The sequence below is a fragment of the Lampris incognitus genome, chromosome 4 (genome assembly GCF_029633865.1).
Source record: "Lampris incognitus isolate fLamInc1 chromosome 4, fLamInc1.hap2, whole genome shotgun sequence".
Lineage (NCBI taxonomy): Eukaryota > Metazoa > Chordata > Actinopteri > Lampriformes > Lampridae > Lampris > Lampris incognitus.
The window spans coordinates 2,080,452-2,105,506 of record NC_079214.1 but is presented as its reverse complement, the minus strand read 5'-3'; the positions used below and the strand labels follow the sequence as shown (position 1 = coordinate 2,105,506).

The window sequence follows — 25,055 nt, the reverse complement described above, 5'->3', positions numbered from 1 at the left end:
GGGCACCTCATTGCTTAGTACTACAGTGTTACGTGTGCATATTGTACTAGAACCTGAGTTTTGACAAGGGGTGTGGATGCAGTGCTGGTTTCTGTTTCTTCACCTGGAGCTGGTCCAGCTTCTTGTAGCATGGACGATGCAGCTGAGTTTTGTAGTAAGCAGGGGTCTGGTTGGTAAACAACATCTTCATGTAGGCCAGGCTCTTTATGTTAGTGCTGCTTTGGACATGCTGCATTATAGAATTATTGTTAATACATTCATTTGTCATTACTTGGATTGTCCTAGCTGGCTCTCCTCCTATCTGACAAACACAGAACTTCCAGTTCTTCCACTGATGAGTTTTGTTTTTACTCAACTGCCTTGATTCTACGTTAAATGCCACAAGAATAAAATCAGAAATGTATTTTCCTTTTCTTTGCTTTCTTTATGGGATATTGCTCCTTTCCATCCTTATATCATTGACCCGCACTTGTCTTGCGGTCAAATCAAGAGGATTTTCTAAGAGTTTTGGTCTTCAGTTTGTGTCGTCCTTGGTTTGCTGTCTGTAGTTCTGCTGCTGAACCTTCCAGCGGCTGAGCTGTGGTGTCGAATGGTTGTCTTGTTTTATTCACCGACTTTAGTTGTTTCTCCTTCCGTCATTGTTTTGCACTTGGACTCTGGTTAGAAATGTGCTACTTAAATGTATTTATGTTTATTATTCAAGAGATTTCGTTTTGATGGCATTAGTTATGACTGTCGGGTTTGATTCTTGAAAAGGGAGGACTTTTAAACTTAAAACTGGAAAATGTCTGACTTCTTCTGAGACTAAGGCCCATATGATTTAATTTTCTAAACACAAAGTTAAAAAAAATCACGATTTCAGAAGACATAGTCCCTCATAAACTCAGTCCTTGGTTCAAAGTTATTCACTTGGGTGCAGACAGTGTGCAGATGGGGTGATTGGTGTCCTTCATCTTCTTCTTCTTTCCTTTAGAATACGGATTGTCAATTTCATCCTTCATCACACCTTCATCAACACCGGAGGTCAGCTGCCCTTTCTTCTTTTTGATATTAAAAGCATAAGCCTCTCATACACTATGTGGAAAAAAGTATTGGGACACACCTCTTAATCATTGAATCCAGGTGTTTCATGGCCACAGGTGTATAAATCCAGCAGCTAGCCATGCAGTCTGCATTTACAAACGTGTGAAAGAATGGGTCGTTCTGAAGAGCTCCGTGAATTCAAGCGTGGTACTGTCATAGGATGCCACCTTTACAATAAGTCAGTTGGTGAAATTTCTCCCCTGCTGGATATTCCACGGTCAACTGTAAGTGGTATTATTGAAAAGTGGAAGCGTTTAGGAACAACAGCAACTCGGTCATGAAGTGGCAGACCACGTAAAGTCACACAGCGGGATCAACGAGTGCTGAGGTGCATAGTGCGTAAAACTCGCCAACGCTCTGTTGACTCAATAACTGCAGAGTTCCAGACTTCCTCTGGCATTAACATCAGCACAAAAACTGTGCACCAGGAGCTTCATGGAATGGGTTTCCATGGCCCAGCAGCTGCATGCAAGCCTTACACCACCAAGCACAATGCCAAGTGTTGGGTGGAGTGGTGTAAAACACACTGCCACTGGACTCTGGAGCAGTGGAGACGTGTTCTGTGGAGTGACGAATCACACTTCTCTGTCTGGCAGTCTGATGGACCAGTCTGGGTTTGGCGGATGCCAGGAGAACGTTACCTGCCTGGCTGCATTGTGCCAACTGTAAAGTTTGGTGGAGGAGGGATAATGGTATGGGGTTGTTTTTCAGGGGTTGGGCTCGGCCCCATAGTCCCAGTGAAGGGAAATCTTAATGCTTCAGCATACCAAGATATTTTGGACAATTCTATGTTTCCAAATTTGTGGGAACAGTTTGGGGAGGCCCTTTTCTGTTCTAGCATGATGGTGCCCCAGTGCACAAAGCAAGGTCCATTAAGACATGGTTGGGTGAGTTTGGTGTGGAAGAACTTGACTGGCCCACACAGAGCCCTGCCCTCAACCCCCATTGAACACCTTTGGGATGAACTAGAATGGAGATTGCGAGCCAGGTCTTCTTGTCTAACAACAGTGCCTGACCTCACAAATGCTCTTCTGGATGAATAAATAATTGAACTGAATTGAATTGAATTGAATTGAATGGGCAAAAATTCCCACAGACACACTCCAAAATCTTGTGGAAAGCCTTCCCAGGAGAGTGGAAGCTGTTATAGCTGCAGGGGGGGGGGGGGACCAGCTCCATATTAATGCCTATGGATTTAGAATGAGATGTTGTAAAAGCTCCTGTTTGTGTAATGGCCATGTGTCCCAATACTTTTGTACATATAGTGTAGCTTATCCTGCATCACCTGTATCACCAACTTTCCCATGTCTCTTACCTCTTAAATAAACATCCTGTTTCAGCTTGGCATAAAGTGCACCTTGAGTAAATCTAATGGCGATCAAAATCCAAGTGTGACCAGACCCAAGATGCACTGAAGAATAATTTGAATCAAGAGTTAGTTTGTTTTGGCCGTCTGGGTAGCATAGCGGTCTATTCCGTTTCCTTTCAACACGGGGATTGCCAGTTCGAATCCCTGTGTTACCTCCGGCTTGGTCGGGCATCCCTACAGACACAACTGGCCATGGTTGCAGGTGGGAAGTCTGATGTGGGTACGTGTCCTGGTCATTACACTAGCGCCTCCTCTGGTCGGTTGGGGCACCTTTTTGGGAGGGAGGGGGAAGTGGGGGGAATAGTGTGATCCTCCCACGAGCTATGTGGCCCTGGTGAAACTCCTCAGTGGCTGGTGACTCCACATGTATGGGAGGAGGCATGTGGTAGTCTGCAGCCCTCCCTGGATTGGCGGGGGGTGGGGGGTGGAGCAGCGACTGGGATGGCTTGGTAGAGAGGGGTATTTGGCCGGATGCAACTGTGGTGAAAAAGGGGGAAAGATCAACAAACAAACCAAAGAAGAGGTGGTTTGTTTCTTCCTCAGTGGATCTTGGGTCTGTTGACACTTGGATTTATTTTTATGTGGTTTGATCAAAACTTACAGCTGTCAGATTTTCTTTCCTGTTTACTCCAGGTACATGTTTATGCTAAGTGTAAACCGGGTGAAACCTAAATAGATAAAGTTGTAATGCACACCTGCTTTACATGATTTCTTCTCCGTTCAGAGGACCTTCAAGAGCTTCTCAAGAAGGGGGTTTTTGAGACGATCTTCTGTCTCCATGAGGTAGGAGGTTTTACAGGGGTGACCGAGGAGTGATCTTAAAGTCTATTTCTGTTTTAGCCTAAATGATCATGTAGTCCATAGGTTAATTGATTAAACAATGTGCCCAGGAAGTTATTCTGATTAAGCAATGTTTCCAGTGAGTTAATCTGATTATGGAATGTTTCCAGTGAGTTAATCTGATTAAACAATGTTTCCAGTGAGTTAATCTGATTAAACAATGTTTCCAGTGAGTTAATCTGGTTAAAGAATGTGTCCAGTGAGTTAATCTGATTATGGAATGTTTCCAGTGAGTTAATCTGATTAAACAATGTGCCCAGGGAGTTATTCTGATTAAGCAATGTTTCCAGTGAGTTAATCTGATTATGGAATGTTTCCAGTGAGTTAATCTGATTAAAGAATGTTTTCAGTGAGCTAATCTGATTAAATAATGTTTCCAGTGAGTTAATCTGATTATGGAATGTTTCCAGTGAGTTAATCTGATTAAAGAATGTTTTCGGTGAGCTAATCTGATTAAATAATGTGTCCAGTGAGCTAATCTGATTAAATAATCTGTCCAGCGAGTTAACTTTTAGCCTCAGGATTTCAACAGTCTGCACATACTACGTATATTCAGTTAAGAACACTGTATGTTGGTGAAACATGTAAAACTATCAAATGATTTAAAACCAGCAGGACTTCTGTTTTGCTTGGTTGACAGAGAGAATTCACTGTTTGTTCTGGGTCGGTGATGGGTTGTTTCTGCTGTTTTCAGAAGAAGAAACAGAAGGAGCTGAAGAAGAAGTGGGCGAGATGGTCTGGCCTGTTTGTCGGCCAGCCAGTTGGTGATGTGAGGTTAGTCAGTCATGTCTCTCTCTCTCTCTCTCTCTCTCTCTCTCTCTCTCTCTCTCTGTCTCTCTGTCTCTCTCTCTCTCTCTCTCTCTCTCTCTCTCTCTGTCTCTCTGTCTCTGTCTCTCTCTCTCTCTCTCTCTCTCTCTCTCTCTCTCTCTCTCTCTCTCTCTCTCTCTCTCTCTCTCTCTCTCTCTCTCTCTCTCTCCCAATTCAATTCAATTCAGTTCCATGTGTGCTTTATTGGCATGACATACGTTTGTGTAGAGTCGAAAGCTTTTTTGAAGTCAATAAAACGAGCAAATATTTTTCCATTTTTGGTTTGATTCACGTTTTCATTAATGAGGGTGTGTAGGGTGTAAATATGGTCCGTAGTCCGGTGATTTGGGAGGAAGCCGATTTGACCTTTGCTCGGGACATTGTGTTCGTTAAGGAGGGTTAGAATTCGATTGTTCAAAAGGCTATTAAACACCTTCCCCAGACTACTGCTCACACAAATGCCTCTGAAATTATTGGGATCCAATTTGTCTCCATTTTTATGAATAGGAGTTATAAGCCCTTTGCTCCAGATGTCAGGAAAATATCCCGAACTTAGAAGGATGGTGAACAATTGGAGTACTGCCCTTTGCAGCTCAGGTGTGCTGTTTTTAAGCATCTCGCTTCTGATGCTGTCAAGGCCACAAGCTTTATTGGGTTTTAAGGATTTGAGCTTCTGTGCCAATTCTTCTTGTGTTATTGGAAAATCCAATGGGTTTTGGTTGTCTTTTATAGTGCATTTGAGCAACCGTAATTTTTGTTTGATCAGATGTAATTGGAATTTGAGTGTTCTTGTTGGATTTCCGAATAGATATGTTCAAAATGACTTTTCCAAATTCTCCATTTTGGATAGGCAGGTCTTGTGGTTTTGTAGCGCTCAAATTATTCCACATTTCCCAGAATTGGTTTTGATTCAGGGAATTTTCTATTTCCTGTAGGGTTTGTTTGTTCATTCTTAATGTGTGTTTATATAGTTTTAATGTTTCGCTATATTTCTTTCTTATATCCATATCTTGAGGTTGGTAGTGTTTCAGGTTTGATAATTTACACAGTTCTTTTCTTATATTTTTACAATCGTTGTCAAACCATTTTTCATTTTCAGATTGTTTCTTGTTTCTGTTGTGGGTCCTTGGTAGGACCATGTTTGCTGCCGTCTGAAAGATATAATTGATTTCATGGACAGCCTGGTTGGTATTGTCCTTATTAGTTTCAGACGGTTTGTTAATGAAGTTAGTAATCATATTAAGTAATTTGGATGAATTCAGGATATTGATAAATTTTTCTGCTCTGTCTGGAGCCCATCTGTAGGTCTTACTAATTTTGAACAGCTTGCTGGGCTCCTCTATAGGCATTTGAGTCAGGTTAATAGTTTTGAAGAAAATCATAATTTGGTTATGGTCAGGAAGAGGAGTTTGTTGTCTGACAGTGAATGCGTTGAAGGAGGTGGGGTCCATGTCAGTTATTGCATAGTCAACTACACTAGCTCCAAGACCTGAACAACATGTGAACCTTCCCAGAGGGTCTCCTCTGATCCTACCATTAAGTGTGTACAGGCCAGAGGCGCGACAGAGGTGCACTAGCTCCTTACCAGCCTTGTTCACAGTACGGTCGAGGGAGCTCCTTTTAATGAGGCTTGGTGAGAGGTACAGGGAATGTTGACCAAACACATGTCTGTTACCCTGAGGGTCAATGGTATCACTCATTGAACCTGTTCTTGTGTTAAAATCGCCACACAGCAGCACATTTCCCTGGGCCTGGAAAAGGCTTACCTCTTCATGGAGGTTACTCAGGAAATCCTCATCATAATATGGGGATTCAGTTGGGGGAGAATATAGAGCACAGAGATGGATATCTTTGCTTGATATGCCAATTTTATTGCTGAGTTTTAGCCAGCAGTGGGATGTTCCGATTTTAATTTTTGAAATGTGGTTGGTTAAACATCCTCTGTACCAAATCAAAATACCTCCAGAGTCTCATCCACGATGTACTGAGTTAAGTTTATTTGATGGAATAATTATTTCTTTGTAACCTGAGGGACAGTGGGTGGTTATGTCCTCACGACACCAGGTTTCAGTTAATATGACTATGTCGACATTTTCGATGTTTTTTAAGAAGTCAGGGTCTCTACTCTTCATCCCAAAGGAAGATGAGAAGAGACCCTGGATGTTCCAACAAGAGACAGAAAAAGAACGCATGAAAAGAAAATATACAATGAGTCTTTTTTGTGAGACAGAGAATTATCAAGTTACAGTGGAAGAAGACATATATGAAATATTCTGATAACACTTACCAAATACCTCACTATCGATATTGTGGGCATTATTATACACACCCAGAGCCAAATCAACACTCAGGATCCCCCCGTGTAAGTGGTTACCCCATCAAGATCTGATGGCACGTAGAGGTCACCCTAGATGCTCTCTCTCTGTCTCTCTGTCTCTCTGTCTCTCTGTCTCTCTGTCTCTCTCTCTCTCTCTCTCTCTCTCTCTCTCTCTCTCTCTCTCTCTCTCTCTCTCTCTCTCTCTCTCTCTCTCTCTCTCTCTCTCTGTCTCTCTCTCTGTTGCTTGCAAGCAAAAATGGCCATACTACATGTAAGCAGAAAGAGGAAGTTGGAAAACTCAGTAGACACTGATGTAAAGCTGCTGTTTCCTAGGTTGGTAAAGGCAGAAAGATGAATCCCTGCATATCCCTGCATACTCCTGCATATTCCTGCATACTCCTGCATACTCCTGCATATCCCTGCATACTCCTGCATACTCCTGCATACTCCTGCATACTCCTGCATATCCCTGCATACTCCTGCATACTCCTGCATATCCCTGCATATTCCTGCATACTCCTGCATATCCCTGCATATTCCTGCATACTCCTGCATATCCCTGCATATCCCTGCATACTCCTGCATACTCCTGCATATCCCTGCATATTCCTGCATACTCCTGCATATCCCTGCATACTCCTGCATACTCCTGCATATCCCTACATACTCCTGCATATCCCTGCATACTCCTGCATACTCCTGCATATCCCTGCATATCCCTGCATACTCCTGCATATCCCTGCATACCCCTGCATATTCCTGCATACTCCTGCATACTCCTGCATATCCCTGCATACCCCTGCATATCCCTGCATACTCCTACATATTTCTGGGCATCTGCCATTTTCAAACATCTGCTGTTGATACTGGTTCACTTTGTAGTTGGCTCAAGCCGAGCCAAGTCTATGAGGCGTTGGCCTTCAAACAGCTGAGATAAACCAACTCAATGCACACAGCATATAAAATAAACAAATATATATTATATGTACATGTAATGATTACTGTTCTTATTATTATTACTATTATTCTTATAGCCTCCAGCCATATTACATTGTGTTCAATTGATGGGTGCTTCTGTGTATTTGTTTTTTATACATAAGTGTGTGTGTGTGTGTGTGTGTGTGTGTGTCGGTGTGTGTGTTTTGTCCCTCCAGGTGTTATTTTGGGGAGAAAGTTGCTCTGTACTTCCTGTGGCTGGGATGGTACACCAAACTGCTGGTTCCTGCTGCTTGTCTGGGGCTTGTAGTTTTCCTCTACGGGTTGGCCTTCTTCCATACCAACCCACTCATGTGAGTAGTGTCCTGACCATAACATTAACCCACTCATGTGAGTAGTGTCCTGACCATAACATTAACCCACTCATGTCAGTAGTGTCCCGACCATAACATTAACCCACTCATGTCAGTAGTGTCCTGACCATAACATTAACCCACTCATGTCAGTGGTGTCCTGACCATAACATTAACCCACTCATGTGAGTAGTGTCCTGACCATAACATTAACCCACTCATGTGAGTAGTGTCCTGACCATAACATTAACCCACTCATGTCAGTAGTGTCCCGACCATAACATTAACCCACTCATGTCAGTAGTGTCCCGACCATAACATTAACCCACTCATGTCAGTAGTGTCCCGACCATAACATTAACCCACTCATGTCAGTGGCGTCCCGACCATAACATTAACCCACTCATGTCAGTAGTGTCCCGACCATAACATTAACCCACTCATGTCAGTGGTGTCCTGACCATAACATTAACCCACTCATGTCAGTAGTGTCCCGACCATAACATTAACCCACTCATGTCAGTAGTGTCCCGACCATAACATTAACCCACTCATGTCAGTAGTGTCCCGACCATAACATTAACCCACTCATGTCAGTGGTGTCCCGACCATAACATTAACCCACTCATGTCAGTGGTGTCCTGACCATAACATTAACCCACTCATGTCAGTAGTGTCCTGACCATAACATTAACCCACTCATGTCAGTAGTGTCCTGACCATAACATTAACCCACTCATGTCAGTGGTGTCCTGACCATAACATTAACCCACTCATGTCAGTGGTGTCCTGACCATAACATTAACCCACTCATGTCAGTGGTGTCCTGACCATAACATTAACCCACTCATGTCAGTGGTGTCCTGACCATAACATTAACCCACTCATGTCAGTGGTGTCCTGACCATAACATTAACCCACTCATGTCAGTGGTGTCCTGACCATAACATTAACCCACTCATGTCAGTAGTGTCCTGACCATAACATTAACCCACTCATGTCAGTAGTGTCCTGACCATAACATTAACCCACTCATGTCAGTAGTGTCCTGACCATAACATTAACCCACTCATGTCAGTAGTGTCCTGACCATAACATTAACCCACTCATGTCAGTAGTGTCCCGACCATAACATTAACCCACTCATGTCAGTGGCGTCCCGACCATAACATTAACCCACTCATGTCAGTGGCGTCCCGACCATAACATTAACCCACTCATGTCAGTAGTGTCCCGACCATAACATTAACCCACTCATGTCAGTGGTGTCCCGACCATAACATTAACCCACTCATGTCAGTAGTGTCCCGACCATAACATTAACCCACTCATGTCAGTAGTGTCCCGACCATAACATTAACCCACTCATGTCAGTGGTGTCCCGACCATAACATTAACCCACTCATGTCAGTAGTGTCCTGACCATAACATTAACCCACTCATGTCAGTGGTGTCCTGACCATAACATTAACCCACTCATGTCAGTAGTGTCCTGACCATAACATTAACCCACTCATGTCAGTGGTGTCCTGACCATAACATTAACCCACTCATGTCAGTGGTGTCCTGACCATAACATTAATCCACTCATGTCGGTAGTGTCCTGACCATAACATTAACCCACTCATGTCAGTAGTGTCCTGACCATAACATTAACCCACTCATGTCAGTGGTGTCCCGACCATAACATTAACCCACTCATGTCAGTGGCGTCCCGACCATAACATTAACCCACTCATGTCAGTAGTGTCCTGACCATAACATTAACCCACTCATGTCAGTGGTGTCCTGACCATAACATTAACCCACTCATGTCAGTAGTGTCCCGACCATAACATTAACCCACTCATGTCAGTAGTGTCCTGACCATAACATTAACCCACTCATGTCAGTAGTGTCCTGACCATAACATTAACCCACTCATGTCAGTAGTGTCCCGACCATAACATTAACCCACTCATGTCAGTGGTGTCCTGACCATAACGTTAACCCACTCATGTCAGTGGTGTCCTGACCATAACATTAACCCACTCATGTCAGTGGTGTCCTGACCATAACATTAACCCACTCATGTCAGTGGTGTCCTGACCATAACATTAACCCACTCATGTCAGTGGTGTCCCGACCATAACATTAACCCACTCATGTCAGTGGTGTCCCGACCATAACATAAACCCACTCATGTCAGTGGTGTCCTGACCATAACATTAACCCACTCATGTCAGTGGTGTCCTGACCATAACATTAACCCACTCATGTCAGTGGTGTCCTGACCATAACATTAACCCACTCATGTCAGTGGTGTCCTGACCATAACATTAACCCACTCATGTCAGTGGTGTCCTGACCATAACATTAACCCACTCATGTCAGTGGTGTCCTGACCATAACATTAACCCACTCATGTCAGTGGTGTCCTGACCATAACATTAACCCACTCATGTCAGTGGTGTCCTGACCATAACATTAACCCACTCATGTCAGTGGTGTCCTGACCATAACATTAACCCACTCATGTCAGTGGTGTCCCGACCATAACATTAACCCACTCATGTCAGTGGTGTCCTGACCATAACATTAACCCACTCATGTCAGTAGTGTCCTGACCATAACATTAACCCACTCATGTCAGTAGTGTCCTGACCATAACATTAACCCACTCATGTGAGTAGTGTCCTGACCATAACATTAACCCACTCATGTCAGTGGTGTCCTGACCATAACATTAACCCACTCATGTCAGTGGTGTCCTGACCATAACATTAACCCACTCATGTCAGTGGTGTCCTGACCATAACATTAACCCACTCATGTCAGTAGTGTCCTGACCATAACATTAACCCACTCATGTCAGTAGTGTCCTGACCATAACATTAACCCACTCATGTCAGTGGTGTCCCGACCATAACATTAACCCACTCATGTCAGTGGTGTCCCGACCATAACATTAACTCACTCATGTCAGTAGTGTCCTGACCATAACATTAACCCACTCATGTCAGTAGTGTCCTGACCATAACATTAACCCACTCATGTCAGTAGTGTCCTGACCATAACATTAACCCACTCATGTCAGTGGTGTCCTGACCATAACATTAACCCACTCATGTCAGTGGTGTCCTGACCATAACATTAACCCACTCATGTCAGTGGTGTCCTGACCATAACATTAACCCACTCATGTCAGTGGTGTCCTGACCATAACATTAACCCACTCATGTCAGTAGTGTCCTGACCATAACATTAACCCACTCATGTCAGTAGTGTCCCGACCATAACATTAACCCACTCATGTCAGTGGTGTCCCGACCATAACATTAACCCACTCATGTCAGTGGTGTCCCGACCATAACATTAACCCACTCATGTCAGTGGTGTCCTGACCATAACATTAACCCACTCATGTCAGTAGTGTCCTGACCATAACATTAACCCACTCATGTCAGTGGTGTCCTGACCATAACATTAACCCACTCATGTCAGTGGTGTCCTGACCATAACATTAACCCACTCATGTCAGTGGTGTCCTGACCATAACATTAACCCACTCATGTCAGTAGTGTCCTGACCATAACATTAACCCACTCATGTCAGTAGTGTCCTGACCATAACATTAACCCACTCATGTCAGTGGTGTCCTGACCATAACATTAACCCACTCATGTCAGTGGTGTCCTGACCATAACATTAACCCACTCATGTCAGTGGTGTCCTGACCATAACATTAACCCACTCATGTCAGTGGTGTCCTGACCATAACATTAACCCACTCATGTCAGTATTGTCCCGACCATAACATTAACCCACTCATGTCAGTAGTGTCCCGACCATAACATTAACCCACTCATGTCAGTAGTGTCCCGACCATAACATTAACCCACTCATGTCAGTAGTGTCCCGACCATAACATTAACCCACTCATGTCAGTGGTGTCCTGACCATAACATTAACCCACTCATGTGAGTAGTGTCCTGACCATAACATTAACCCACTCATGTGAGTAGTGTCCCGACCATAACATTAACCCACTCATGTGAGTAGTGTCCCGACCATAACATTAACCCACTCATGTGAGTAGTGTCCCGACCATAACATTAACCCACTCATGTGAGTAGTGTCCCGACCATAACATTAACCCACTCATGTCAGTAGTGTCCTGACCATAACATTAACCCACTCATGTCAGTAGTGTCCTGACCATAACATTAACCCACTCATGTCAGTAGTGTCCTGACCATAACATTAACCCACTCATGTCAGTAGTGTCCTGACCATAACATTAACCCACTCATGTCAGTGGTGTCCCGACCATAACATTAACCCACTCATGTCAGTAGTGTCCCGACCATAACATTAACCCACTCATGTCAGTAGTGTCCCGACCATAACATTAACCCACTCATGTCAGTAGTGTCCCGACCATAACATTAACCCACTCATGTCAGTGGTGTCCTGACCATAACATTAACCCACTCATGTCAGTGGTGTCCTGACCATAACATTAACCCACTCATGTCAGTAGTGTCCTGACCATAACATTAACCCACTCATGTCAGTAGTGTCCTGACCATAACATTAACCCACTCATGTCAGTAGTGTCCTGACCATAACATTAACCCACTCATGTCAGTAGTGTCCTGACCATAACATTAACCCACTCATGTCAGTAGTGTCCTGACCATAACATTAACCCACTCATGTCAGTAGTGTCCTGACCATAACATTAACCCACTCATGTCAGTAGCGTCCTGACCATAACATTAACCCACTCATGTCAGTGGTGTCCTGACCATAACATTAACCCACTCATGTCAGTGGTGTCCTGACCATAACATTAACCCACTCATGTCAGTGGTGTCCTGACCATAACATTAACCCACTCATGTCAGTGGTGTCCTGACCATAACATTAACCCACTCATGTCAGTGGTGTCCTGACCATAACATTAACCCACTCATGTCAGTAGTCTCCTGACCATAACATTAACCCACTCATGTCAGTGGTGTCCTGACCATAACATTAACCCACTCATGTCAGTGGTGTCCTGACCATAACATTAACCCACTCATGTCAGTAGTCTCCTGACCATAACATTAACCCACTCATGTCAGTAGTGTCCTGACCATAACATTAACCCACTCATGTCAGTGGTGTCCTGACCATAACATTAACCCACTCATGTCAGTGGTGTCCTGACCATAACATTAACCCACTCATGTCAGTAGTCTCCTGACCATAACATTAACCCACTCATGTCAGTAGTGTCCTGACCATAACATTAACCCACTCATGTCAGTGGTGTCCTGACCATAACATTAACCCACTCATGTCAGTGGTGTCCTGACCATAACATTAACCCACTCATGTCAGTAGTCTCCTGACCATAACATTAACCCACTCATGTCAGTAGTGTCCTGACCATAACATTAACCCACTCATGTCAGTAGTGTCCTGACCATAACATTAACCCACTCATGTCAGTGGTGTCCTGACCATAACATTAACCCACTCATGTCAGTAGTCTCCTGACCATAACATTAACCCACTCATGTCAGTGGTGTCCCGACCATAACATTAACTCACTCATGTCAGTAGTGTCCTGACCATAACATTAACCCACTCATGTCAGTAGTGTCCTGACCATAACATTAACCCACTCATGTCAGTGGTGTCCTGACCATAACATTAACCCACTCATGTCAGTGGTGTCCTGACCATAACATTAACCCACTCATGTCAGTGGTGTCCTGACCATAACATTAACCCACTCATGTCAGTGGTGTCCTGACCATAACATTAACCCACTCATGTCAGTAGTGTCCTGACCATAACATTAACCCACTCATGTCAGTAGTGTCCTGACCATAACATTAACCCACTCATGTCAGTGGTGTCCTGACCATAACATTAACCCACTCATGTCAGTGGTGTCCTGACCATAACATTAACCCACTCATGTCAGTGGTGTCCCGACCATAACATTAACCCACTCATGTGAGTGGTGTCCTGACCATAACATTAACCCACTCATGTTAGTGGTGTCCTGACCATAACATTAACCCACTCATGTCAGTAGTGTCCTGACCATAACATTAACCCACTCATGTCAGTGGTGTCCTGACCATAACATTAACCCACTCATGTCAGTGGTGTCCTGACCATAACATTAACCCACTCATGTCAGTGGTGTCCTGACCATAACATTAACCCACTCATGTCAGTAGTGTCCTGACCATAACATTAACCCACTCATGTCAGTGGTGTCCTGACCATAACATTAACCCACTCATGTCAGTGGTCAGCACTGTGGCCTCACAGCAAGAAGGTCCTGGGTTCGAACCCCAGGCCGTCCCAGATCCTTTGTGTGTGGAGTTTGCATGTTCTCCCGGTGTCTGGGTGGGTTTCCTCCGGGTGCTCCGGTTTCCTCCCACCATCAAAAAGACTTGCATGTTAGGGTTAATACTCTTGCCTGTGCCCCTGAGCAAGGCAATGGAAAGAAGAAGTGGAGTTGGTCCCTGGGTGCTGCAGCTGCCACTGCTGCTGTACAACAGGATGTTACATGCAGAGAACACGTCGACTGTAACCGCACAACTGTACACCGACAACGTGAAGTGGGTTTGTTATGTCAGCAGGTGAGCAGACCTGAAGAGGTTCGGCAGTATAACTCGTACTACAGCCCGGCCTTGACCCAAGCACAGCCACCGTCACCTCTACCTCAGTACGGCGCTCAGTACATGCTCAGGCCGGTGTCTCAGGCTTTGTCGTTAGCTTTCCATGGCTGAGGTGTTTATCTGGAAGTGAACACCTTTCCCACCCACTCCGTTTTTCACTTTTCACAGACCAGTGTACTTGTGTGATTAGAACTTAAGTAATTTTTGTCTTTTCACCTTTTCAGCCTATGAATGCTCATAGGATCTCTGGTAGAGGAGTTTATTCTGGCTTGCTGCTGATCAGCAGGTTGATTTGTTGAAATCTTTCGAAGTATTTTTGGAGGCAGTTGGTGTACATGTTGGTATGCCGGAGGCCACGCCAACATTCACCTGGCTCTGCCAAATGAAGGAAGCTAAGCAGGTGTGGGCTTGATTAATACTTGGATGGGAGACCTTGCAGGAAAATGAGTTGTTGCTGGAAGTGGTGTTGGTGGGCCAGTAGGGGGCAGTCTTCCCTCTGGTCCTAATAAAAACAACAAATATCAAGTCCCAGTGCAGTGACAGGGACACTGTGCTGCAGGAGATGCCGTCCTTCGGATGAGACGTTAAACCGAGGTCCACACCCAGTGTGGTCATTAAGGATCCCATGGCGCAGGCGTCCAGGTAGCATGGCGGTCTATTCCATTGCCTACCAAGACGGTGATCACCGGTTTGAATCCCTGTGTTAAATCCGGCTTGGTCGGGCGTCCCTACAGACACAATTGGCTGTGTCTGCCGGTGGGGAGCCGGATGTGGGGATGTGTCCTGGTCGCTGCACTAGCGCCTCCTCTGGTTGGTCGGGGCACCTGTTCAGGGGGGAGGGGGAACTGGGGGGAATAGCGTGATCCTCCCACGTGCTACGTGCCCCTGGTGAAACTCCTCACTGTCAGGTGAAAAGAAGCGGCTGGTGACTCCACATGTATGGGAGGAGGCATGTGGTAGTCTGCAGCCCTCCCCGGATCAGCAGAGGGGGTGGAGCAGAGACCGGGACGGCTCAGAGAGCTGGATGATTGGCCGGGTACAATTGGGGAGAAAAAGGGGGGAAATCCCCCCCCCCCCAAAAATCCCATGGCACTTATCACAAAGAGCAGGGGATCCCTGGTGTCCTGGCAGAATTCCCAACCTGGCTCTCTCCATCCGGCCACCTAATCACCCCCCCCCCATGTAATTCCCTCAGTGAGTCCTCCCCCTCCACCTCAAGCTGATGTGTGGTGAGTGTTCTGGTGCAAAATGGCTGCCGTGCATCAGCCAGGTGGTGCTGCACATTGGTGGTGGTTGGGGTGAGTTACCCCCTTCACTGTGAGGCGCTGTGGGTGTCTGGATGAAGCGCTGTATCAATGTCATGATTATTACTATTATAAGTAGTTATACTGTCCTCGCAGTGACTAGACAGCGAACAGTGTCAAGTCCTCGGCTGATCCCCAGGCGTAACGTCTCCTAATGAGGCTCCACAATCTGCTGTAAAACTGTAACGAGCACAAAATGCAAACAAATCAGACGTTGAACAATGCTCCGTACACTGACGTGCCGCTGGTTGGCTGACAGGTTACAGCTATGCTAGCTGTCAGTTACGTCACGTGTAGACCGAGTTTGCAGAAAAACAACTCTACAGCAAATATATGAGGCATGTAGTACCCAAAACTGATGAAGCAAAATAGTCAAGGGCAGGCAGTGTGCAAGGCTACAACACTGAAAACAGCTCTCTGCCTGCCCCGTTAACGTCCCTGCGCTACAACTACTGCTGCGGAATGACCAGGAGGGGGCGCTGCAGCACACGAAACTCTACTTAGCTTTACTATACAGTAGTTTTTATCCTTTTTTTTCCTCACTTAAATCTTTTAATCAAATGGAATTTCCGGCGTCAAAGACTAGCCTTCTAAGCCATTTAAACTGAATTCCAGACATCAGCAACTGGCATTTTCACTAAAATTGATAAATAACTAGTTGCAATTCAATTTCTGATGTCAACAATTGTATTTCAAGGGGTGAAACTGGAGTTTGTGACATCAAAAGAGGAGATTAAAATAGCACCACATAACAGATTACATTCACGCAGCGTCTTCTGGTCAATGCGCTGCATTTATGTAGTGCTGGTCTTCAAAGTGCTTTACAGTTAATGGCTCACATGCACCCACACACACAGCCATGCAAGGAAACAACCAGCTCATCCGGAGCAGATAGGGGCTTGGTGTCTTGCTCAGGGACACCTCAGCATGTTTGCCAGTAGAAGCTGAGGATCAAACTGGCAACCCTCCAGATGAGCTGCTCTACCAACTACCATCTTTTCTGCAATCTGTCAAAGATAACCGAGGGGCTTGCTTGTTTTTGCTCAAATGGTAGCAGCAAGATACATATATTTATTTAAAAGACGTGTCTCAAAAGGCCTCCTAGCAGAAGAGGAGCTACGTCAGAGAGGAGGAAAAGTAAAATGTCTATACTTACGTGTGTCGTCAATCAATGAGCAGGAGGTTTGGTGACAAAATATGAAGAAAATAAGACTTGTAGAGAGTGATGTGAACAGTGCCATTCTCCCATAGACATCACACTAGTATAACAACAAATGAGTTGAACGATGATATGTTAGAGTAAAAGTTACCTGGCGCCACTTTAACATCTACTGTGGTGCTTGGAAGTTTGTGAACCCTTTAGAATTCTCTACATTTCTGCATAAATATGATCTAAAACATCATCAGATTTTCACACAAGTCCAAAAAGTAGATAAAGAGAACCCAATTAAACAAATGAGACAAAAATATTTACTTGGTCATTTATTTATTGAGGAAAATGATCCAATACTACATATCTGTGAGTGGCAAAAGTATGTGAACCTCTAGGATTAGCAGTTAATTTGAAGGTGAAATTGGAGTCAGGTGTTTTCAGTCAATGGGATGACAGTCAGGTGTGAGTGGGCGCCCTGTTGTATTTAAAGAACAGGGATCTTCTGAAGTCTGATCTTCACAACACATTTGTGGAAGTGCATCATGGCAAGAACAAAGGAGATTTCTGAGGACCTCAGAAAAAGCCGTGTTGATGCTCGTCAGGCTGGAAAAGGTTACAAAACCACCTCTAAAGAGTTTGGACTCCACCAATCCACAGTCACACAGGTTGTGTACAAATGGAGGAAATTCAAGACCCTTGTCACCCTCCCCAGGAGTGGTGGACCAGCAAAGATCACTCCAAGAGCAAGGCGTGTAATGGTCGGCCAGGTCACAAAGGAGGCCAGGCTAACTTCTAAGCAGCTAAAGGCCTCTCTCACATGGGCTAATGGTAATGCTCAGATACTGAATGCAAAGGTTCACATACTTTTGCCACTCACAGATATGTAGTATTGGATCATTTTCCTCAATAAATAAACGACCAAGTTTAATATTTTTGTCTCATTTGTTTAATTGGGTTCTCTTTATCTACTTATAGGACTTGTGTGAAAATCTGATGATGTTTTAGGTCATATTTATGCAGGAATATAGAAAATTCTAAAGGGTTCACAAACTTTCAAGCACCACCGTAAATTGGCTAGCCATGCTAGTACCAATACTACAGGCTTTCCCCTGGGCTTTCCCCTGGCTCCTGTTTGCTGCTGCATGTTAGCATCCAGCGGTATCCTAATGAGTACATATTGAAGTTGAAACCAGTATTTCCTCTTTAACATTCCTATGATAAAAATGACAAAGATTCATGTTAGAAGAAATGTCCAAATGTTTTTTATTTAATCAAAGTAAAATAGATTAAAGAAATGATAGATTTAATACATGTTTACACTGTACATACGCTGTATCTAGTGTATATTGTACATATACATGCATATTCTGTCATGCCCACCTAGTATATGAATAACCTGCTGACATATTGGTTCCAGCATCTTTGCACCCTGCACTATTGCCTTCCTGTTTCACCTGTATATAGTCATCCTTGTATATATTCCTGAAGATTGTTGTGTTATTATTCTATGTAAGTACACTGAGAGCCACTCAACCGGAATCAAATTCCATGTATGTGCAAAACATACACGGCCGAGTAAAGATGATTCTGATTCAGATGTTTTATTAATCCTTCTTTCCCTTTTCCTTCATTAAGTAAGGAAGTATGCGAGTCCGACACGATCATGTGTCCGAGATGTGACAAAAGATGTGGTGTATGGCAACTTAAGGACACCTGCACCTATGCTAAGGTAAGTTCAGTCTTAATTGTCTTCTGGGGGGTTTCCCCAGCAGAATCATTTCAACTTTTTGTAGTGAATGACCTCCCTTTTTATATTTCATGTCAGGCCTTATAGACTGTAAAGATCATGTGGACCATTTAGATCATATCGACTACAGACACCACACCTGTGATGACATACCTGTGGAGGCATGGAGGTGTTTAGGAGAGATGGCAGTGGGGTTTTTAACTAGATTGTTTAACATAATCTTGGAAAGTGAGAGGATGCCTGAGGAGTGGAGAAGAAGCATACTGGTACCGATTTTCAAGAACAAGGGTGATGTGCAGAACTGTAGCAACTACAGAGGTATAAAGTTGACCAGCCACAGCATGAAGATATGGGAAAGAGTAATAGAAGCTAGGTTAAGAGGAGGAGAGGTGATGATCAGCAGCAGCAGTATGGGTTCATGCCATGAAAGAGCACCACAGATGTGATGTTTGCTTTGAGAATGTTGATGGAGAAGTATAGAGAAGGCCAGGAGGAGTTACATTGTGTCTTTATGGATTTAGAGAAAACATATGACAGGGTGCCGAGAGAGTCAAGTCAATTTTATTTGTATAGCCCAGGGGTGGGCAATCTTATCCAGAAAGGGCCGGTGTGGGTGCAGGTCTTTGTTCCAACCAAGCAGTTACACACCTAACCCTAACCCTAACCCAAAACCTGCACCCACACCGGCCCTTTCTGGATAAGATTGCCCAACCTTGGTATAGCCCAATATGACAAATCAGGCAGGAGTCTCTGTGGACTATGTTGTTTACGGATGACATTGTGATTTGTAGTGAGAGTAGGGTGCAGGTTGAGGAGAGCCTGGAGAGGTGGAGGTATGCACTGGAGAGAAGAGGAATGAAAGTCAGTAGGAGTAAGATGGAATACCTATGTGTGGATGAGAGGGAGGACAGTGGAAAGGTGAGGATGCAAGGAGTGGAGGTGATGAAGGCGTATGAGTTTAAATACTTGGGGTCAACTGTCCAAAGTAACGGGGAGTGCAGAAGAGAGGTGTTATAATAGACACTGGGTGGTAGTGAAGAGTTGCCAGATGGCTGGGCAACCACTGCAGAAATAGTGAGGGAGACAGCTAGGAAGGTACTTGGTGTGTCATCAGGACAGAGGAAGGAAGACAAGGAGTCTTGGTGGTGGAATGAGAAAGTACAGCAAATCATACTGAGGAAGAGGTTGGTAAAGAAGAAGTGGGATAGTCAGAGAGATGAAGAAAGTACATGGGAGTATAAGGGAATGCAGTATAAAGCAAAGAGAGGGGTGGCAAAGGCAAAGGAAAAGGCGTATGGTGAGTTGTATGACAGGTTAGACACTAAGGAAGGAGAAAAGGACTTGTACCGATTGGCTAGACAGAGGAACCGAGCTGGGAAGGATGCGCAGCAAGTTAGGGCGATCAAGGATAGAGATGGAAATGTGCTGACAAGCGAGGGGAGTGTGCTGAGAAGGTGAAAGGAGTACTTTGAGGAGCTGATAAATGGTGAAAATGAGACCGAGAAAAGGTTGGATGATGTGGGGATAGTCAGTCAGGAAGCGTGGTGGATTAGCAAGGAGGAAGTCAGGGCAGCTATGAAGAGGGTGGAGCGTGGAAAGGCGACTGGTTTTGAGTTGAGGGAGGCGATCAGAGAATTCATGACAGAAGGCAGGCTACATGTTCCTGAGCTTGATGATCCCACATTGCTCATGGATTTAGCTTCCTTCGTCGATACCATAGAGGAACTTGACCCTCTTAATGTGAAACTGCAGGGGCCGGACCAACCTGTCGCTGTGGTATTTGATAGTGTGAAAGCTTGTCTGTGAAACTCAGATTATGGAAAATACAGCTCACAGAGAAACGTTTTGTCCTCTTCCCTACATGCCAGTCTGCCAATGTTCCTCACCTGTGTCAGGGTTCTGGCAAGAAGTAGGCTAAGTATGTAGGCCTAGGCCAGGCTGCACTATGTACATAGTTACCTATTCATGTGAAAACTGAAAAAGTGTGAAATAATAATAAAAAATGACGTGAAGGTTATTTAGTTAGTTTTCTCTTCATCTCTATTGCACCGGCTCACCTCCATAAAATCACCTGTCAAGTGGCCCGCTGGTAATTTTAGTTTGAGACCCCTGATCTACATGGTCTAGATCATCTAATACTAGTAGTACTTTCGGCTGCTCTTGTTAGGGGTCACCATAGCAGATCATCTGTCTATATGGTCTATATAGTCTATAGCAGGGGTGAGGAATCTTATCCAGAAAGGGCCGGTGTGGGTGAAGGTTTTTGTTCCTATCAAGCAGCTACACACCTGTGTCTCCTAATCAGGTCCCTCAGCTAAGACTCTACTGGTTGCTGAGTGGGATCAGGTGTGTAACTGCTTGGTTGGAACAAAAACCTTCACCCACACGGCCCTTTCTGGATAAGACTGCCCACCCCTACTATAAACTATACAGGTCATGTAGACCATATCGATCATGTAGACCATATAGACTATATAGGTCATGTAGACCATATAGACTATATAGATCATAGAGGCTATATAGGTCATGTAGACCATATCGATCATGTAGACCATATAGACTATATAGGTCATGTAGACCATATCGATCACGTAGACCATAGAGACTATATAGGTCATGTAGACCATATAGATCACGTAGACCATAGAGACTATATAGGTCATGTAGAACATATAGACTATATAGATCATATATACTATATAGGTCATGTAGACCATATAGATCACGTAGACCATAGAGACTATATAGGTCCTGTAGACCATATAGATCACGTAGACCATAGAGACTATATAGGTCATGTAGAACATATAGACTATATAGATCATATATACTATATAGGTCATGTAGACCATATAGATCACGTAGACCATAGAGACTATATAGGTCCTGTAGACCATATAGATCACGTAGACCATAGAGACTATATAGGTCATGTAGAACATATAGACTATATAGATCATATATACTATATAGGTCATGTAGACCATATAGATCACGTAGACCATAGAGACTATATAGGTCCTGTAGACCATATAGATCACATAGACCATAGAGACTATATAGGTCATGTAGAACATATAGACTATATAGATCATAGAGACTATATAGATCATGTAGACCATATCGATCACGTAGACCATAGAGACTATATAGGTCATGTAGAACATATAGACTATATAAATCATAGAGACTATATAGATCATGTAGACCATATCGATCACGTAGACCATAGAGACTATATAGGTCATGTAGACCATATCGATCACGTAGACCATAGAGACTATATAGGTCATGTAGACCATATAGATCACGTAGACCATAGAGACTATATAGATCATGTAGACCATGTGTTGTCATGTGTGCAGGTGAGCCATCTCTTCGACAATGAAGGCACGGTGGCGTTTGCGATGTTCATGGCTATCTGGGGTGAGTGAGACGTCTGCCTGTCTCTCTGTCTGTTTGGCAGTCTGGTCTGCACATGTCTGACATCCTTCTGTGTTCCTCAGCCACGTTGTTTCTGGAGCTGTGGAAGCGACATCGGGCCAGATTCGTGTCTAAATGGAAAGTCTATGACTGGTGTGAGGACGAGGTACCACTTCTCCAACTCGGCTCGAACAGTTGCCGTTAATACCAGTTTAAGGAATGTTATTCCCACGTGTCGATGTGTCTTAGCAGAGACAAGTTAATAAAACAGCACTGAGGACAAATGTCCTTCTCTGCTTTTTAGCAAGTGGACCACCAAAAAGGTCCAACAGGGGAAAACTGAGCACGTCCCCTTTTTAAATCAGCCATACGGTATGTCCAAGACAAACTCTACAAACGGCTTTGTAAAAGCTTCCTTAATTTTCCTAGAATGTTATTTAGTGATGGACCACCTGACGAGGTGGGCAAATGACCACCTGACGAGGTGGGCAAATGACCACCTGACGAGGTGGTCATTTGCCAAAAAGGATTATTAAAATGATCTGAAGAAAAACCCTTTCTCCCCAACTGTATCCAGCCAATAACCCCACTCTTCTGAGCCATCCCGGTCTCTGCTCCACCCCCTCTGCTGATCCGGGGAGGGCTGCAGACTACCACATGCCTCCTCCCATACATGTGGAGTCACCAGCCGCTTCTTTTCACCTGACAGTGAGGAGTTTCACCAGGGGGACGTAGCACGTGGGAGGATCACACTATTCCCCCCAGTTCCCCCTCCCCGAACATAACATAATATTATTATGTTATGATATTATAATAACATATTATAATATAATCTTATGTTATAATGTGGTAATATTATAACATAACATAATATTATAACATAATATTATAACATTATAATGTTATATTGTAATATATTATAATCGGATGATCCGCTGTGGCGACCCCTAACGGGAGCAGCCACAAGTAGAAGTAGTAGTACATTGTAATATATTATAATACTGTAATATTATGTTATAATATTGTAATATTATAACATAACATAATAACATTATAATATATTATAATATTATAACATTATAATATATTATAATATTACATTTTAATTTTATAATATATAATGTTATAATATAATATTATAATATATTATGATATATTATAATATCATAGCATCATAACATTATAATATATAATATAATATATAATGTTATAATATAATATTATAATATATTATGATATATTATGATATCATAGCATCATAATATTATAACATTATAATATCATAATATATCATAACATAGCATTATAATATTGTAATATAATATTATAATATTGTGTCTGAGTGTCTGGTGTGTGTTTAAAATTAATGTGGCTTTAATTTAAAGGTGTGTGGTTTAACGCTCCACCGCTGTGTTAATGTGTCCATTGTCATCCACATGAGTCTATTAATATTATTATTTATGTGTTAGTTGTGTGTGTGTGTTTGTGTTCTGTGTAATGAGTTTCTATGTTCTAGCCAGTGTGTATCTGTTTATGTCAGTGTCTTGATATTAACGACATGTGGAAATCAAACCTGTGTGTGTGTGTCACAAACGCCAGGGAGGATTTGATCCCAGTGACTCTCTGATGACGTTGTATGAACACACTGTGGAACAGCCATGAGTGCTGCCTGTCTGTCTGTCTGTCTGTCTGCCTGCCTGTCTGCCTGCCTGCCTGTCTGTCTGTCTGTCTGTCTGTCTGCCTGCCTGTCTGTCTGTCTGCCTGCCTGTCTGTCTGTCTGCCTGCCTGCCTGCCTGCCTGCCTGCCTGTCTGTCTGCCTGTCTGTCTGCCTGCCTGCCTGTCTGTCTGCCTGCCTGTCTGTCTGCCTGTCTGCCTGTCTGTCTGTCTGTCTGTCTGTAACATAGCGTTTGCTAGAGCTAACAGCACTGATGTGTGGTTCCATACTGATGTGTTGTGTTGTGTTGTGTTGTGTTGTGTTGTGTTGTGTTGTGCTGCACTGCAGGAGGAGCTGATTCTGGATATCATCAATGATCCTGACTGTCAGCCCAGACAGTTCACACACTCCTACCTGTGTAGCACACTGGTGCTGCTGCTGGTCACACTCATGGTGAGCCCACCTCACACACACACACACACACACACACACACACACACACACACCAGAATCAGAAACAGGTTGTTGGCATCTCAGTTGTGTACTTTCATACACAAAAGAGAGAGAGTGTGGTTTCTCCCAGCCCACAGCAGCGCAACACAGAAGACAAAAACACACATCCCAAAGAAAACCACACCACCAAAAACACACATCCCAAAGAAAACCACACCACCAAAAACACACATCCCAAAGAAAACCACACCACCAAAAACACACATCCCAAAGAAAACCACACCACCAAAAACACACATCCCAAAGAAAACCACACCACCAAAAACACACAAAAACGGAGAACAAAGCAAAACAAAAAAATACCAACAGTCAACCACACAGTGCAGTCAGTGAATCTGCGACACCGTCCGAACATGTCACCATCCAGAGAGCCAGCGCCAGCCTGGAGGACTGTTGGCACCGCCGGTCTGCATGGGCTAGCAGCTAGCCTAGCCTGCACCACGTCCAGGTCCAGTCAGACCGCCCTCGGCGTTTCCTCTTCGGGCACAACTCAACCGGAGCCGTGGTCCCTGGGCCCACCGGACGCAGCGGACCAGGCACTCCCAGCCGATCCAGCACCAGCTCTCCCAGCCAGACACCTCCGACACACCTCCCCCGTACCCCATACGACGACACGAACGCAGACGCAGACAAAAGCCCTGCACAGCTGACGCCAGGCGAAGCCGCTGCCCGACCACCCTCAGTGTTATTGGAACTGCCGGTCTTCATGGGCTAGCAGTTAGCTTAGCCTGCCCTGCCTCCGCGTCCTGTCAGACCACCCTCAGTGTTATTGGAACTGCCGGTCTTCATGGGCTAGCAGTTAGCTTAGCCTGCCCTGCATCCGCGTCCTGTCAGACCGTCCTGGGTGTTATCGGAACCGCCGGTGTTCATGGGCTAGCAGTTAGC

General features: G+C 44.2%; 1 protein-coding gene across 1 annotated transcript in view; it reads left to right on the top strand.

Annotated features, from left to right (window-relative positions):
* ano9b (anoctamin 9b) overlaps nt 1-25,055 on the top strand; it is a 97,380-nt gene that overhangs the window by 27,276 nt on the left and 45,049 nt on the right. Inside the window, exons 5-12 of the mRNA XM_056279069.1 lie at nt 974-1,023; nt 3,177-3,235; nt 3,987-4,066; nt 7,571-7,705; nt 18,469-18,562; nt 21,946-22,006; nt 22,087-22,169; nt 24,006-24,110. Of these exons, the coding sequence (XP_056135044.1) occupies nt 974-1,023; nt 3,177-3,235; nt 3,987-4,066; nt 7,571-7,705; nt 18,469-18,562; nt 21,946-22,006; nt 22,087-22,169; nt 24,006-24,110 (667 nt within the window). The remainder of the gene's footprint in view (nt 1-973; nt 1,024-3,176; nt 3,236-3,986; nt 4,067-7,570; nt 7,706-18,468; nt 18,563-21,945; nt 22,007-22,086; nt 22,170-24,005; nt 24,111-25,055) is intronic.